This window comes from Notolepis coatsorum (genome assembly GCF_963971535.1).
Source record: "Notolepis coatsorum genome assembly, chromosome: 17".
Classification (NCBI taxonomy): Eukaryota; Metazoa; Chordata; class Actinopteri; order Aulopiformes; family Paralepididae; genus Notolepis; species Notolepis coatsorum.
This window is the reverse complement of record NC_140181.1, coordinates 18,918,123-18,936,119: the sequence shown is the minus strand read 5'-3', so window position 1 is coordinate 18,936,119 and position 17,997 is coordinate 18,918,123. Positions and strand designations below refer to the sequence as shown.

The 17,997-nt window shown below is 43.1% G+C and overlaps 1 protein-coding gene across 2 annotated transcripts; it reads left to right on the top strand.

Moving 5' to 3' along the window:
• Positions 1-3,406: 3,406 nt before the first annotated feature.
• On the top strand, positions 3,407-17,613 carry letmd1 (LETM1 domain containing 1; the record flags this gene model as incomplete). Of its 2 annotated transcripts, none has more annotated exons than XM_084333008.1 (9): positions 3,407-3,522; positions 4,058-4,239; positions 6,246-6,340; positions 7,264-7,346; positions 9,130-9,316; positions 11,225-11,326; positions 15,771-15,905; positions 16,707-16,803; positions 17,523-17,613. In XM_084333008.1, the coding sequence occupies 9 exons, from the start codon at positions 3,407-3,409 to the stop codon at positions 17,597-17,599; spliced, it is 1,074 nt and encodes a 357-aa protein (XP_084189134.1). In that variant the 3' UTR covers positions 17,600-17,613. The 2 variants fall into 2 exon arrangements, with proteins under 2 accessions (XP_084189134.1, XP_084189133.1); XM_084333007.1 differs by having other exon boundaries at positions 15,753-15,905.
• Positions 17,614-17,997: the final 384 nt, after the last annotated feature.

The window sequence follows — 17,997 nt, the reverse complement described above, 5'->3', positions numbered from 1 at the left end:
ACATGCACTTTTATTGTGTTCTTGTGTGATGATGTATCGCACATTTTATTGCTGTGTGATGTATCGCAAATGTTATTGCTATTATCTTTATTATATTATTATGCTATTAGCTATTAGCCAGCTGTCATGGGCAGAACACATTGATACCATAGTGAAGAAGATGGGGAGTGGTATCTCCATGGTGAGGAAATGTCTTTCTTATGTCCCTACATATATTGTGGGACAGGTGGCGAAATCTTTAATTTTATGTCACCTAGATTATTGTGCACCAGTATGGTCCTCTGCATCCAAAGGTCAACTAAAGAAATTGCAAACTGCCCAGAACAGAGCTGCAAGGTTAGTTTTACATTGTTCCATGAGAACAAACACCATCACTATGCACCGGCAACTCTCATGGTTAACGGTAGAGAATAGGCTGGTTTTCAACACAGTTAAATTTTTCAGGAACACTGTCTTTTCGTCTCAACCTGTTTTCTTATACAAACAAATTGTCAGATGCAGTCAGGTTCATTCTTATTTTACTAGGTCAGCTGATGATGGACAGATTATGTTACCACGTCCAAAATCAAATGCTTTAAAGAGGACTGTTGTTTATCGTGCCATCAATCATTGGAATAACTGCCCACTGAACATAAGTAAATTGAATAGTAAAGTGTCTTTCAAATACCACCTGAGAATGCACTACTTAAATATGTGAGCAAAATATTCTGATGTTGATAATGATGTCTACAATGTTTTACTGTTTTTAGACAATGTTACAATGTTTTTAGATAATGATGTCTACAATGTTTTACTGTTTTTAGATTATCATTGTTAATTGTGATTGTCATATGTATCTTATGTTGTTATGTTTTGTGTTTTGTGTTGTCTTTCTATGTGGACCCCAGGAAGACTAGCTCGCCACTTAGGTGACAGCTAATGGGGATCCTTTTTAAACAATAAACAATAAACAATCTTGGCCAGATCTCCCTTGCAAAAGAGATCTTGTATCTCAATGGGACTTCCTGGTTAAATAAAGGTTAAATCAAAAATTAAAATCTCTCTCTATATACAGTAATGGTATATATGATTATTTGTGTAAATAAGGTTATACGCCGACCATTAAGAAACTACATGTTAGTTTAGGAATAAGGGGCAGGTAATTATAAGATTTATTCTTCTTCCTGCTCCTTTTGTCCATGGAATGGCTATTTATGATTTTTTAATGAAGAAACTATGATTGTATTATTCCATGTGGCAAATAAAAACTCTGAACTGAACTGAACTGAAGTATATACATACACACATTGTAAATTTGTCTATAATCTGATATATCCATACCTACTCATATTAGTTAAATCGCTGGCTAGTATATGGTTTATTACCAGTATATTCATACCTGTACGGTACCACAGTATATAATAATACTGTACATACTGTATACACATTAGTTTAGCATGTTTACTCAGTAGCTTCGTCATATGCTCCACATTATTCGCATGTTACACTGAATACTGCAATGCACTTTACTGCTACTTTGCACTTCGTTTAGTTGGACTCTGTACTTACTACACCTGTATGTCATGTATGTCCCTATATGTCATAAATGTCATGATGTCATGACTCATGTATGTTGTGTGTGTATGTCATAAATGTCAGTATGAATTGAAAATGGGGATTGATTGATTGATTGAAAACTTTATTAACAGATTGCAGAATGGGTACAGGTACAGTACAGTACAGCTCAATACATACAATTGTTAAGGGGATGCAGACCAGAGAAACAACTATACAAACAAAACTGTACATTGGAATATTGACAAGACCATACTTGGTAATTTACTGTACATTGGAGGGGGTTGTGTTAGGACATTTACAGGGGCCAGTTTCGAATTGCAGTCTCCCGTAGGTGTTTTTTGAGAGTGTTTTTGAAAGTGGGTAGTTATTCACATTCCTTTACAGCTTTGGGTAGGGAGTTCCACATTGATGTGGCATAATTGCGAAATGTGTTTAGTCCCTTGTTTGAGCCAAATCTGGGTTTAACATGATTTGTGGAGCTCCCTCTGGTGTTGTGATCGTGGTATTCACTGACCTTTGGGAAGTATTTTGACATGTACATGGGTACCTTGGTCGTGTAGTGTATCTTGTAGACCAGGCCCATTGCAAGTTGCTGTACTCTGTCGTCTACTCTAAGCCATCCTAGGTTGTCAAAGTGGGCAGGGGTGAGGTGGGTTCTAGGAGTAAGGTCAAGCAGTAGTCTGACCAGTTTGTTTTGAGATGTTTGTAATTTTGTTTTTAGCGCCTTTGAGGTGCTTTGGTACCATGAGGTGCAAGCATAGTCGTAGTACCCTTGAATGAGTGCTCCTGCCAGAGTCTTCAGGGTATTCTTGTTTACCAGTGAGGAGATCCGGTACAAGAAACGAGTTCGTTGGTTGACTTTTTTTATTACATTGGATGCCATTTTGTCACAGGAAAGATTTGCCTCTAGGATGGAACCCAGGTAGGTAATATCTTCTTTCCTTGTGACAATATTGTCACCCACTGTAACTGAGAAGCCGTCGGTCTTGCTGAGTTTGTTATTTGAACCGAAGAGAATGGACTCTGTTTTGCCCATGTGTAATGATAGTTTGTTATCAGCGAGCCATATGCAGATTTTGCCTAGTTCTGAGCTGAGGGTTTTTTCAACCTGTAACTTGTTCTTGTCAGAGACCAGCAGGGCTGAGTCGTCCGCAAACAGGAACAAGTTGCAGTCACAAGCTGACGACATGTAATTTGCATAAATTAGGAACAGTAGCGGACCTAGTATGCTTCCTTGTGGAACACCACAGTTTACTGTGAGGGGGGGGGATAGGATACCGTTTACCTCCACCATCTGCTCTAGGGGACCCTGCATCCCCTTAACAATTGTGTGTATTGAGCCGTACTGTATACCCATTCTGCAATCTGTTAAATAAAGTTTTCATTCATACTTGTGCAACAACAATACATTGAATCTAATCTATAATCTAATCTTTCTAATCTAAAGCACAGCCTATAGCCCTGGGATGAAGGTCAGCCAGCCCACTAATCATAAACGTGTGTTTAATGGGAGCCCAAGGCTCGGTCAAAATGCAGCCAGGTCCCAATAGAAATAGACCTTGACCCCATCGCAACATGCATTATCCCTTTCACTGCCGCACTACCAAAACGGTTAACCCTTTCACTGCGACGATTCACAGAAGGTTAACCCTTTCACTGCCACACAGGCAGCCGGTTAACCCTTTCACCGCCACACACACACCAGCCAGTTAACCCTTTCACTGCCACACGACAGAAGGTTAACCCTTTCACTGCCACACACACACCAGCCGGTTAACCCTTTCACTGACACACACACCAGCCGGTAAATGTACTGTACGCACCTGCGCACAGCTGTCCTTATACCAAAATGGCGATGTCCTGTGCGCGCTTGTGTCATTTGTCTTTGGCGCGACTGTACGGAGGAGTGCGGATAAATGGGGTGACAGTCGGTCTTTATTCTTCTACCACGGTCACTCAAGCAAGGTATATGACGCTGCTGTTAGTGATTGAGTGAAAATTGTTAAACGCTTTGTCGTCAGTGCTTGTTTTCTTTTTACCCGGCATGTTGTTAGCATGCTAAGCTAGCGTTAGCTAGCTGTCATAACGTTGTACACACAGTGGCTAGCATTACAAGACCCAACATCTGTAGAACAAATGGCACATGTCCTCGTCCTGCATTACAGGCCCCTGTCTGTCCTGCATTACATCTTCGTCAAATGTATACTCTATTTTTTAGACTCTTTTTGTATCACAAACAGTACTGTATATTTGTAGATCTGGCATGTCATAAATGTCTACTCTAGATGTAACAGTACTGTCTATCTGTATGTCATGTATGTCATAAATGTTATGATGAATTGAAAATGGGGGACCCTGATGTAAACAAGACGAAAGTCTTTCTCTGGTCTGCATCCCCTTAACAATTGTGTGTATTGAGCTGTACTGTATTGTACCCATTCTGCAATCTGTTAATAAGATTTTCAATCAATCAATCAATGTCCTCTGTCCTGCATTACAGGTCCCTGCTGTGCAGACCCCTGTGCAGACCGTGGACGGTTCATGGACACTATTCATCCTCCAAAGCCAGACCGGGTAGCCGAGATGTCGTGGCCAGGATCGAGCGAGCAAACAGCAGATATGAGATTTTCCTCAAAAGACGATTCCCCCGTTTTTATCAACTTTATCACACGTTCGTGGAAGGTGAAAAACTCACTTATCAATTCTCACTTTTCCAACTGACACAATCTCCCCGTAGTTAAACAATAGTACTAGTAGTGTTGATCAGACTAACTAAGAAAATATGTCGGCAGCTGAACAAAAATGGAGGAAAACTAAGCCCACAGTTCACTGCGATATATATATACCATGACTGCCTATAACAAGGAAATTATGTTAGGCAAGAAAGGATTACTTTTCTAAAATGATCAGAGAATGTTGGCAATTCTAGAATTGTATTATCTGCCATCGACCAGCTGCTCAACACTGCCACACCCTCCGCAGTCCTCTGCATCAAAATGTGAAGAATCTAGTCTACATTGTTCTTCAATAACAAAACAACCACTCATAAATCAAAAGGACGCTGAAAAACTGATCCATGCCTTTATTTCACGCCGACTTGACTACTGTAATGCTTTAATGAGAGACTTCAGCTCATTAAAAACTCTGCAGCTAGACTAGGCTATTAGCTAGAACCAAGAGGAGAGACCACATCAGTCCAGTACAGTGTTAGCTACTCTGCTTTGACTTCCGGTAAATTTAGAATGGATTTTAAGGTCCTCCTCCTTTATATACAAAGCCCTAAATGGAACAGGACCGAGCTACATTGCCAACTCTCTTGTCAACTATGTGCCCCCAAAACATTACAATCATCTACTACTGGCTTATTGAAGGTTCCCAGCTACATGCCAATGTAATAAAAAAAAGTCAACCAACGAACTAGATTCTTGTACCGGATCTCCTCTCTGGTAAACAAGAATACCCTGAAGACTCTGGCAGGAGCACTCATTCAAGGGTACTATGACTATGCGTGCACCTCATGGTACCAAAGCACCTCAAAGGCGCTTAAAACAAAATTACAAACATCACAAAACAAACTGGTCAGACTACTACTTGACCTGAACCCCAGAACCCACCTCACCCCTGCCCACTTTGACAACCTAGGATGGCTTAGAGTAGACAACAGAGTACATCAACTTGCAATGGGCCTGGTCTACAAGATACACTATACGACCGGGGTGCCCATGTACATGTCAAAATACTTCCCAAAGGTCAGTGAATACCACAACCACTACACCAGAGGAAGCTCAACAAATCATGTTAAACCCAGATTCGGCTCAAACAAGGGACTAAACACGTTTCGCAATTATGCCACAACAATGTGGAACACCCTACCCAAAGCTGTAAAGGAATGTGAATCCCTGCCCACATTCAAAACCGCTCTTAAAGAGCACCTACGGGAGGCTGAAATTCGAAACTGGCCACCGTAAATGCCCAAAACCCCCACCACCTCCTAATAGACAGTCTCCTCCCCACCGCATGTATATATTCCCTCCCCGCCGTATGTATATTTCCCTCCCACCCACCCACCCCCTCCTAATGTACAGTCCCCCCTCCCCATCATATGTATATACTCTGTCAGGATCTAGGGGTAACAGTACTGTATATTTGAATACCGCTTATGTCACAAATGTATCGGTATTAAATACCTATATGTCCCTATGCCATAAATGTCATGTATGTTGTGTATGTCATAAATGTCTATATGAATTGAAAATGGGGGACCCTGATGGAAACAAGACAAACGTCTTTCTCAGGTCTGCATCCCCTTAACAATTGTATGTATTGAGCCGTACTGTATTGTACCCATTCTGCAATCTGTTAAATAAAGTTTTCATTCATTCATTCATTCATTCATACAACAGACAATCGGGGATGCAGCCTTTGCTAATTTGTATGCACCAAAGCTATGGAACACTTTACCTATACACATGACTAAATATTTGTATTAGCCTTTTAATGCATTCTGTGACTCAACACTGTGATTATTTTATTGTAAATTAGTTATTTTATTGTTGTTTATGCTGATATTTTAATGCATCCTGCCACTGTATGTGTTATTATTATTATTATTATTATTATTATTTAAACATCTGGTTTATATTATGGGTAACAGCATAATTGATAGCCAATGTTTATAATTTCTCCAGGATTCAAGCTCCTCTTTCAAGATGCCAAAGAGTTTATCAGGATTTCTTCAAAAGGTCACGACTTGTCCTACAGGGACCTGGAGAAGCTCCGGCAGGTAGGTTCAAAGTAGGACCTCGCCTCGGTAGCATTAGAAGAGATTGTTTGGGTGGGATCGAATCCGGCTGTGGTGCCTCTGGCTTGGCCGACCGTCCATACTAACACAATTGGCAGTGTTAGCGGGTGGGAAGCCGGCGTGGGTGGGTCCTGGTTGTTGTAAACAGCGACTCCTACAGTTCGGTCGGGGCGCCTGCACAGCAAGGGAAGGATCTAGGAGAGGTAGTGTGACCTCCCACACGTTACACTCTCCCAGTGAGAGTCCACGCTGCCAGGTGAAAAGAAGCGGTGGGCTGGCTACACATGTGTCGGAGGAAGCACGTGATAGTCTCCGACTCTCCGCCCTCCCAGACTGACGGTAGGGGGTAGAGTGCGCAACGACCAGGAAGGGGATTGGGAATTGGCATAACGACTAACATTGGGATGGGAGAAAAATGGAAAAAGAAGGGGGAAAAAGAAGAGATTGTTTGGGAGCAGGGGGAACATTTTATAGGACACGGTGAAATGTGTGGTTAAAGAATAAGAGTAAAAGTGACGTGTACCAGGCTTTCCCCAGGATGTTCAAACAAGATGGTGCTGAGTCTCAACCAGGGGGGGGCCTGTCCGGGAGGCCAAAAATTTGCTATAAAGAAAGCCATTTGCTGTAATTTCCTGCAATTTAAAAACATTAAGTACAGTATATAAGGCTGCACAATAGTTTAACGTTGAACACGAAAACACACTCACGCATAACTAATTGTCAGAAATAGTTTTTTTTACGCCATAAATATTGGATCAGACCCCCCCTCCCCCAAAACGTGAATTGTATCCCATTAAATGCCCTTTTAAAATACAAAACAGTGCTTGGAAAAGTACTTGAGAGTTCTTGCATTTTGTTTTGCAATGACTGGGAACCCTGAGACTTATTTTCTCTTTGTTTTTCAGATTCGCAGGGACATGATGAAAGCCATTCCACTGGTGGTGATATCAATCCCTCCCTTCGCCAATTACCTGGTGTTCCTCCTGATGTGAGTCTGCTATGTGATGAGTGTGCCTCTTTTACCTCAGTTGCCACTCTTTGATTCCGACGAGTCAGTGAGTCTGCTACCTCAATGTGATGAGTGCACTCACCACTAGACCAAGACAGTCACCCACCCTGTTACAAACACAGCAATACTATGATGATAGAAAGTTAAGGTTAGTTTAAGGTTAAGGTTTGGATGAAATGGATTACATTTATATAGCGCTTTTATCCAAATGCTTTACAACTTATGCCTCACATTCACCCATTCATTCACACCGACGGCGGAGGCAACCATGCAAGGTTCCGACCTGCTCATCAGGAGCAGTTAGGGGTTAAGTGTCTTGCTCAAGGACACTTTGACACGCTGCCAGGAGGAGCTGGAACCTTCCAATTACCAGATGACCACTCTACCTCCTGAGCCACTGTAAGGGTTAATAAGTGATGTATGTAAATACATTACTTATGGCTGTAACATAACATACATAGACCTACTCCTATCCAAGCTCCCGGAGGGTCATCAAAGAGAAGCCACCTATTCTCAGTCCTTGCCCCACAATGGTGGAATGAACTACCCATCCCAGTTAGGACAGCCAAATCCCGTCCATTCTTTCGCCGTCGACTAAAGACTCACTTCTTCAACCATTATCTGAAATGATAAAAAAGAAAAAAAAATCTAACCCTGACTAACCTTACTGTCATGCACTTGTCCTAATAAACTAACCTACACTGTAACACGCAACACTTTGATGAACATTGTTACTCAGCTGATATAGAGTTGTACCCTTCTTGCTGTCTTGTCGCACAGAACTTGTAAGTCGCTTTGGATAAAAGCGTCAGCTAAATGACTAAATGTAAATGTAAATACATGATGTAACATTCCTGTGGCTGATATGTTCTTTATTTACATAAAGGTTGTCATTTGTAAATGTGTCGCTTTGGATGAAAGCGTCGGCTAAATGTAAAGTGTATTGCATCCCAAGATGCAACACTGAACAGCACAGGAAGTCCTTCATTCCAACAGCCACCAGACTGTATAACACCTCACTGTGCCTCACTGAGCACAGAGTAACAACAGCCACCAGACTGTATAACACCTCACTGTGCCTCACTGAGCACAGAGTAACAACAGCCACCAGACTGTATAACACCTCACTGTGCCTCACTGAGCACAGAGTAACAACAGCCACCAGACTGTATAACACCTCACTGTGCCTCACTGAGCACAGAGTAACAACAGCCACCAGACTGTATAACACCTCACTGTGCCTCACTGAGCACAGAGTAACAACAGCCACCAGACTGTATAACACCTCACTGTGCCTCACTGAGCACAGAGTAACAGTACAGTCTGGCTTAAATCTTACATTCATATATCATCAACATTTAAAAATGTTACACATATATTATTGTAAATGTTACTGTATATTTCTGTATATTTTTGGCTGTATATTTTAGAATGTATATACATATCAGAATGTATATCCCGGACAGTATTTTATTCTTTATTCTTATTCGTGACTTTTGTTTTTGACTAACTAAATGTTTACTGTTTTACTGTGAGCGATCTGTAGTGCTGAATTCATAAAGTATCGGGATAAATAAAGTATTTCTATTCGATCTATTTTATATTTGAAGTGAGATCGGGCTGCACTCCAATGCCCCCCTCCTGACTCCTCCCTTCCTCTCCCTGTGGTTCACTGTCCCTCCCTTCCTCCCCCTCCTTGTGTCCCTCCCGCCCCCCTCCCTTGTGTCCCTCCCCGCCGACCGTCCTCTCCTGTCCTCACCAGGTACCTTTTCCCCCGTCAGCTCCTGATACGGCACTTCTGGACCCCCAAGCAGCAGGTGGAGTTCCAGGGCGTGTACCACGCGCGCAGGGTCGAGCACCATGGGGACGTGCTGAGGGGGCTCGAACGCGCAGGCGACCAGGTCGAGGACACCCGCCTGAGGACGCGCCTGCAGGACCTCTGCAGTAAAGTACGACAGACACACACACACACAGACAGACAGACACACACACACACACACACAAGGACAGACAGACACACACATCAGGGCTCTACAGTGCGACCATATTGCTCGCATATGCCCCTAAAAATATGTGTGTGCGAACCTGAAAAATCAATTACTCGCACGGCGAGTGCAGATTACGACAGCCTCATTCGTTCTTTTTTTTCTCCGCTGCGAGAATCGTTACAAAACTACAAGTCCCACAGTTCACAGCCGCATAAACGTTCCAATCACAGTAGAGTTTCCTGTGGTCACGCGACTGGAAACTGATCAGCGTCACTGTCTGAGTCAGACAATACAGCCATGTCGAAGCCCATTCATTTTTATTTTGCGCGAAAGATACCGGAGAATGAGAAGTCAGGCGAGGCAGCTCATGTTACAGAGGTGATAGTTAACGTTAACCAAGATACTGACACTAGCCAGCATGCTAGCGAAGTTGGCCAAGCTAGCGAGGCTACACCCACTGTAGCACCCAATGTAGCCACTGTAGCTAGCGAAGCTACACCCACTGGAGCCGGAGGGAAGACATACAAATTTAACGTGAATTGGCTAAACATTTTCCCATGGCTAGAGTTCGAAAACAATGTCATGTTTTGTAAATATTGCAAAGTAGGATCGATGCATTGTTACACCCCTACAACTGGCCCACTGTGTATGTGTGTACAGCTAACTTGGCTAGCGTTATCAACCGCAGAGGTGGGCAATAGGTCCAGCTGCAGCGCCGGACGGCCAGAGTGCAAGCGGTGTGGCAATAGGGTCTAGCTGCAGCGCCGGACGGCCAGAGTGCAAGCGGTGTGACGTCGTAATTGGCAGAATCGACTGTCAATCAATGGTCTACCTGACACGCAAACTCATAAACAATGTTTCTGTACTGGAGGTGTACAGTATTTCAATAGGCAACCCTGAAAGGATTATTTTTCTAGAAGAGCAACACTAGCTCCCCCCTCTACTGATGGCCCTGGTTGTAAAGCCAGTGTCTCCTTTTTGTTCAATGTCACTGCCTTTCTTATTAGGCCTAGTTGTTGGCTACAACTTTGCCACAGTAGGCATTAATCACTTAATTAATAGTTCAAATGTCTGTGTCCCATTCCCGTTTGCACACGCAGATGATACACACGCACGCACACAGTGGGCCAGTGACTTTGGTGGTATGTGCTATTGCACAGATGTGTGTCCCGTTCCCATTTGCACATGCACGCACAGTACAAATATACATTTATTTTTGAAAAAGAAAAAAACTCTTGTTACTTGAAATATTTTCACTGTGCTCCTAAATATTTTTGGGTGCTCCTAAATTTCTTTGTGTGCTCCTAAATTTTTTCATTTAGGAGCACCTGTGCCCCTAGTGAAAAAGGTTAGCGTAGAGCCCTGCACATGTGTTTTAAGATATTTGGTGAAAAGTGCACATATTAGATTTGATTTACAGTACAACAAAAAGAGGTTTGGCATCCAACCAGAGTGCAAATGTAACGGTAAAGTGCAACAGTAATTTACAATGAACCGGTGATTAAACTGGATATAAAATATATAAATGAGTACTACTGAGTATAGTGCTAATCAGATGTATGTACAGTGTTATAGTATTATTATAGAGGTATAAAGACACTATGGCAGTAAGTAATACTGGCCAGCAGTATAACTAGAAATGGATATGTATAGATATAGCATCTACAGGTATGTAAAAAGGATTATATGCATGTATATACAGACAGGTGTGGATAAATATATATATATTTATATACGTTATACATATGGTGAGAAAACGACGTGCAGTAGCTTTTGTATGTTGCAAAATGTGTAACCATCAACACAGCGAGTCTGGAGATTGTTATTATTATTACGTACTGTGTCCACAAGTGTGCGGTTTCTTCTCAGGTGCAAAACGGAGCTCATCCTGAGGTGTCTGAGATCCACGCCGTGAGAAGCCTGTTCTCAGGACCCCCACTGGGGATGAGGAGGATGAGCTCCGATCAGATGGTCAGTTAACCAAACACTCCCATCACCTTTTATTCACGGTATTAATAAATCTTTACAAATGTATTCATAAAATTCATAATTCGTCATTTAAGGCCTTAAAAGGTATTCAAATTAGTCTTAAATTTTATTTGCATAGGTATTACATCTTTGGGGGGGGCGCAGCCCGGCTGTCGGGAGAATAAATAATAATCAATATATGAAATGCTAGGCGGCTGGGTGGCGTAGCGGAGATTGCACTCGTCACCAATGCAAGAGACTCCGGTATCGAATCCCAGTCTCAGCATTGCCTTCGACTTGGGCCGGCCGTCGTACTGGCTCATTTGGCAGAGCCAGCGGGTGGAAGCCGGTGGGTGGGGATTGGACGTTGTGGACAGCGACTCCTACAGGTCGGTTGGGTGACGCCTGCACAGCAGAGATAGGAAGTATCGGGGGCAGCGTGAGCCTCCCACGCGTTACTCCTCACCACTGAGAGTCCGCGCTGTCTGATGAAAAGATGCGACAGGCTGCCTCCTCGTGTACCGGAGGGGACACGTGATGCAAGGCTTCTATCCTCACTACAACCGACCAGTGGGGGGCATAGTCTAGCAACGTTCAAGACAGGGGAGGGGAGAATTGGCAATACGAAATTGGGATGGGAGAAAAAATTGAAAATAAGGAGAAAAAGTGGATAAAAAAAAATTATTTTAGCTTTAGTATTCGAGTCGTTTTTTTGCAGGGTTACCGGGAGCTTGTATGAATCGTGTGAGAATTTTAAATCGGCGCGCAAGTGCAGCCACCAGTTCAGTGTCACTACGTTTCAAGTGCAGCCGCCAGTTACCGGTTACCGTCGGTAGTGTGATAGTAAAGGGTTAACCTTCTGTAGTGTGGCAGTGAAAGGGTTAACCTGCTGTTGTGTGGCAGTGAAAGGGTTAACCTTCTGTGTATTGTCACAGTGAAAGGGTTAACTGTTTGGTAGTGCGGCAGTGAAAGGGTTAACCTGCTGTTGTGTGGCAGTGAAAGGGTTAACCTGTGTATTGTCGCAGTGAAAGGGTTAACTACCCACCCCAGTTAGGACAGCCGAAACCCGTCCAATATTTCGCCGTCGACTAAAGACGCACTTCTTCAACCATTATAATGGGGACATTAACGTGTGTCGGGCCTTACAAATAAATTTGATTTGATTATCTGAAATAATTAAAAAATATATAACCCTAACTAACCTTACTGTCATGCACTTTTCCTAATAAACTAACCTACACTGTAGCACTCAACACTTTGAGGAACATTGTTACTCAGTGATAAGAGTTGTGCCCTTCCTGATGACTTGTCGTACAGAACTTGTAAGTCACTTTGGATAAAAGCGTCAGCTAAATGACTAAATGTAAATAAAAAATTTAAACTGTTTGGTAGTGTGGCAGTGAAAGGGTTAAGTTCAACGCCCTGTGCACCAGTTTCAATGTGTTGCAGTCTCCCAGTCATCTAAGGTTACGGTTAGCGCGGCAATGTCGTCGCTTCATACCTCGTTATCTCCTCTGGTGGCGCGGTGCTTAATCGACCGAAAACCACCGGCGTCTCACAAAAAAACTGTTGATTCTACGATGATAAAGCCTGTTCTAGATAACAGAAAGCAAGTCATAATAATAACTGATAAACTGATCCTGTGGTCTCGTTCACTGCTCAAAACACAAGGCCTCATCATTCATCAACTGCTGTCAAGGTCTCAGATGGCACACCTTTCCACCGAAGCGGTGGCCATTGCTGATTGATTGGTTGAAAACTTTATTAACAGATTGCAGAATGGGTACTGTAGGAGCCATTATGATGGTGGCATATTATTTATTATTTGTAATATTATTATTGGACACCTGGTGGCGGGTTTTAGATTTGACAGCACTGGTTAGGTATTTAGAGGGTCACAGGTGCAGTAATCAGGAAGGACACAGGTAGTGAGGAGCACACCGTTCTTAACAGAAGCTCAGCAGCTCAGCAGCCAGAAGCAGAAAGAAATACCAAATAAATATAGAATACCATATAATTCCTACAGAACCCACACTGACAATAATTGAATGTACAACTGCAACTTCAGCAATAAACACCCCTAAACCTGGAATCACGACTTGACATCCATCATTGCTGTGTCTACTGCGTAAGATCACTCCCTACCATACCTGTGAAGTAACGGGCAAGAGAAAACAGGACATTGGAAAGGAAAAATTGCCGTTACATTCAAAATACAGTACAGCTCAATACACACAATTGTTAAGGGGATGCAGACCAGAGAAAGACTTTCGTCTTGTTTACATCAGGGTCCCCCATTTTCAATTCATCATAACATAATGACATACATGACATACAGATAGACAGTACTGTTACATCTAGACATTTATGACATACCAGATCTACAAATATACAGTACTGTTTGTGATACAAAAAGAGTCTAAAAAGAGAGTATGCTGCCCCTGTTCTTGGAACGTGAGTCGCGTCGTGTCTCTGGATGTCAGGAAATGCATGAGGCGTGTTTCCTCTGACTGATGGAAGCATCCATAGAAGCACATCAGATATGATTTGATCCTTTGCACGATAGCGGTGACCAGCGAAGATCGCTCTTCGACATGCTACAAGGAGGCGGTTCACTGTAGATCTGTTTATATTTTTGGATGATTTTTCCCGATGTTCTTAACACACACAAGGCGTCTCGAGTCTTCCGATTAATTGAAAATGGGGGATCCTGATGTAAACAAGACGAAAGTCTTTCTCTGGTCTGCATCCCCTTAACAATTGTGTGTATTGAGCCGTACTGTATTGCAGTGGTTCCCAAAGTCGGGGTCGCGACCCAAAGGTGGGCCGCGAGCAGCCACGGGAGGGCCGCGAAATGATTTAAAAAAAATTAATAAATAAAAAATCAGGCCACTGAACTTAGAAGCAGGCCAGGACAGTGATTCTAGTTGTATTCTAAAATGTGACTATATGGGTTTATATTAACTTAATAAATAAACAAAAACGAAAAATCTACTTATTTCAACGAACATTTCAAACTAAATAACGGATTATGCACATAAAACGCTGAAAACAACCGAAGCAACAATAGTATTTTAATGAGGCTATTATTATTATCATTATTATTTTGCAACAAGTTAGCCCTCTCATAAATAACACATATAAATGAATAACTAACTTGAACTAACTTAATAGGATTGAAGTGATATTTGGCTTAAAGAATCGGTCACCTGACAAAAAAAAAAGCCTGACGATGTGCATTGGGCCGCGGCTCTCTGACGCCTTATTTTCTGGGTCCCGGCCTGAAAAGTTTGGGAACCCCTGCTGTATTGTACCCATTCTGCAATCTGTTAATAAAGTTTTCAATCAATCAATCAATTCCTCTTCATAGTCCATGTCTCAGCACCATATATGAGGATGCTTTTTTGACACAGACCCTGAAGAAGGAGAACTTGGTAGCAGTAGAGATGTCAGACTGACTGATTCAGTGGAGTTTGTTGCAGGCTTGTCCCTTCCTGGAAAGAAAGTCCTTTCCGCTGTCGGCAACATTATAGGAACCAAGATATTTGAAGTCATCAACGTCCTTGATGTTCGTTCCATTCATTGATTTTAATAAAAGGATGGGTAGGGCGGGTCTTCATTGATGATCATGCATAGAGTTTTCTTTGCATTTAGCACAAGTCCTACCTTAACAGTAGATTATTCAATTGAGATGAGAAGTGCTCAGAGCAGATGTTGTTATGAGATAAGATGTTCCTTTATTGATCTCCTTGGGGAGATTCAGGATACAAATGTTAAAAGATATCTGCGGACGTAATCCACCACCATGACAAAAAGAAGAGGCCCAAGTGTGTCTCCTTGGGGAATTTCAGCTGTAGTAAGTAGTCCTTGGGTAGGACCATTGGTGCTCTGGACGAAACTGACAGGGTGTGTCATACATAATGGGTGTGGCATATTGACAATCTGTTCAGGAATTCAGTGGGATGAGGCCTATCAATATTGTAGAAGGGGAAGGATTTGAACGGTTAATGAAAACACTGGAGCCAGGGTAGCCTACTCTCTACCTAAGAGGGATATCGCCTGTGTGCGGACAGCTAATTGGCCTACGTTCCGTTAGGCGTAGTGACGTACGGGACAAAAAAATATAGCCTCATCGAGAATCGCAAAGTTTCACTGGTAGACGAGAGCTAAATAGGTAGATGGGTTTTCTGAAAGTTCTACATATCCTCATTTGAGAAGAACTGATGGATGTTGATTTGATAATGAAACATAACTATTATTACTATTTCAATAAACGAATTATAATTTCCTGGGATAATTCTTACCGTTGTCATTTTAATAACGAGTACAAACGAACATTCTAATCCATACATCACTATGTCGAGGTTCAGTTTGGCTAAATCCAAACCTTATCACAATGCTTTCTCTCGTTTTTTCACGGGCCAATCAGAGACACATCTGCCCGCAGCTCTTCCTGACATCCCGCCTCCCGGGTTCCCTGATTGGCTGGCGACTCGGTAGCCACGCCTTGGAGCTGCTCCAGCTGGACCGCGCCCTCGGCAGGCTGGGGCCTCATCAGCTGAGTGACACTGAACTCCGACAGGTCAGCGCACGACTTGACCCCGGCTCTCACACGGTGACAGAAGGGACAAGCTTGATTTACATCAAGGGACAAAACGTTCCATATTTCTGACCCGAGTTGTACGCATTGTATTAATAACTATATTGGCTTTTTTTTTTTACTCCATTTATTTGATCATGGACAGTGCATATCAATCAACAGTTATACATTTATATATGAATACAAATAACTAAATATAATAATAATACATTTTATTTGGTGGCGCCTTTCAGGACACCCAAGGTCACCTTACAGATCATAGCATTTTTTTTAAATTAAAAAAACACAAGGCAGTTAAAAGTCAAGGTTAACGATAAAACAAGCAACAGGAAGTATAATATGCCAACGTTAGCAGGGTTGCTAGTTTTCAGTTGTAGTCCCGACTCCCTGGGCTAGATGTTTAGGCCAGAAAAGAAACATTGTAGACACATGTAGAAGGACATTAAAACTAATTATAAAAACAAAACATATTCTGTACCTTCACTCACTAGGCATTCATGCATCTATAAAAACATTGTGTACAGGGACATATCAAAAAGCCCATACATGGACAAGCACTGTATAGGCAGGCACACATACTGTATACATAATCAGGACAGTCGGGCTAGTGGGCAAGCATACAGGGGGGTTGGGCAGCTGGACTGCGACGTGACTCGCTAATGGTCACAGACCTGATTTTCTATCAAGCCATGCTTTGAGTGTGTGTGTGAAGGACCTGAGTCTATCAGTATTGCGGAAGTGTGATGGGTTGGCATGAAAGGTATTTTCTCTGTGTGTCCTCAGGCCTGCTACATCAGAGGGCTGGACTCTCACCGTCTGAGTGGCGACCAGTGCCACGAATGGCTGCGCCAGTGGCTCCAGGTCTCCTCCCCCTTGAAAGGTATTTCACATTTTCCTCTATTCCTGTCCCTCCCGCCTATTGCTTATTAACTGCTGCCGAGTGCTTCCGCGTTTTCCCTGATTGGCTGCGACACGCCCCGCGGCAGGCGCGGCAGCTGCAGAGCGGAGCTCTGCCGCGGAGCGGAGCGGCAGAGCTTGCGGCATTATGTAGCCGTAATCCGCCATGATTTTCATTCGAAGCTTAGCTCACCTGGCAGCGCTCCGGTCCTGCGGTCCGTTTTTTTTTAACGTGTATTTTTCCGCCGGTTAAGGTTAGGCATGGTTAAGGTTAGGCATTGTTTCGGAGTTGGTTAAGGTTAGAATGGTTAAGTTTAGGCGCTGTTAAGGAGCTGGTTAAGGTTAGAGTTTGTCTTAGAGAATGGCAATATTCTTTCTATGGTTAAGGTTAAGGTTAGGCATGGTTAAGGTTAAGGTTAGGCATTGTTTCGGAGTTGGTTAAGGTTAGAATGGTTAAGTTTAGGCGCTGTTAAGGAGCTGGTTAAGGTTAGCGTTTGTCTTAGAGAATGGCAATAGACATTTTCCGCACTGCCGCTCTCTCGCGCTGCCGCGGTCACATGGTCACATTGTCACATTCTTGCACTCCTCCGCTGTTAAAAAGCAACACGCGTCCCTCCCTGGTATCAGTTTGCTTTTAACAAGCACAAGCTATTTACAGGTTCAAAGCCTCACTCACTAATTTCTTTGTGTTGTTTCTTGCAGACTCTGAGCTGTCTCTGCTCCTGCACAGCATGGTGCTTCTCTCTGCCAACTACCCGGACTCTCACCACCGCCGCTGACAGGAAGCCTGGGGTGTAGAGATGCATGGGGGGGGGGGGGGTGTGTGTCATGTGCCAACGTGCTGTGATGGTGTGGGTAGCGAGTGCCATATTGGATCAGCAGTCCTGTAGGTGCGAGATCCTGTGTGGCTACTGGCCAAAGGAACTTGTGACAATGACAGTTTAGCACAGCGGACTGGGTGAAGGATTATATATATATAACCACTGCTTTTCAGAGAAAATAGAAACGTCACTACTACACGCTGCATCCGGGCCGTGACACACTGCCTGTGTGATTTACAAGAGGATAAATGAGAAGGTTCTACGGCCCGCTGTGATCCACGATTCCCGCTCGACCGACAGTCTCGTGTGCTGGTGAAGCAACTACCCGCGAGGCGTCACACCTTCCTGTCTACCGA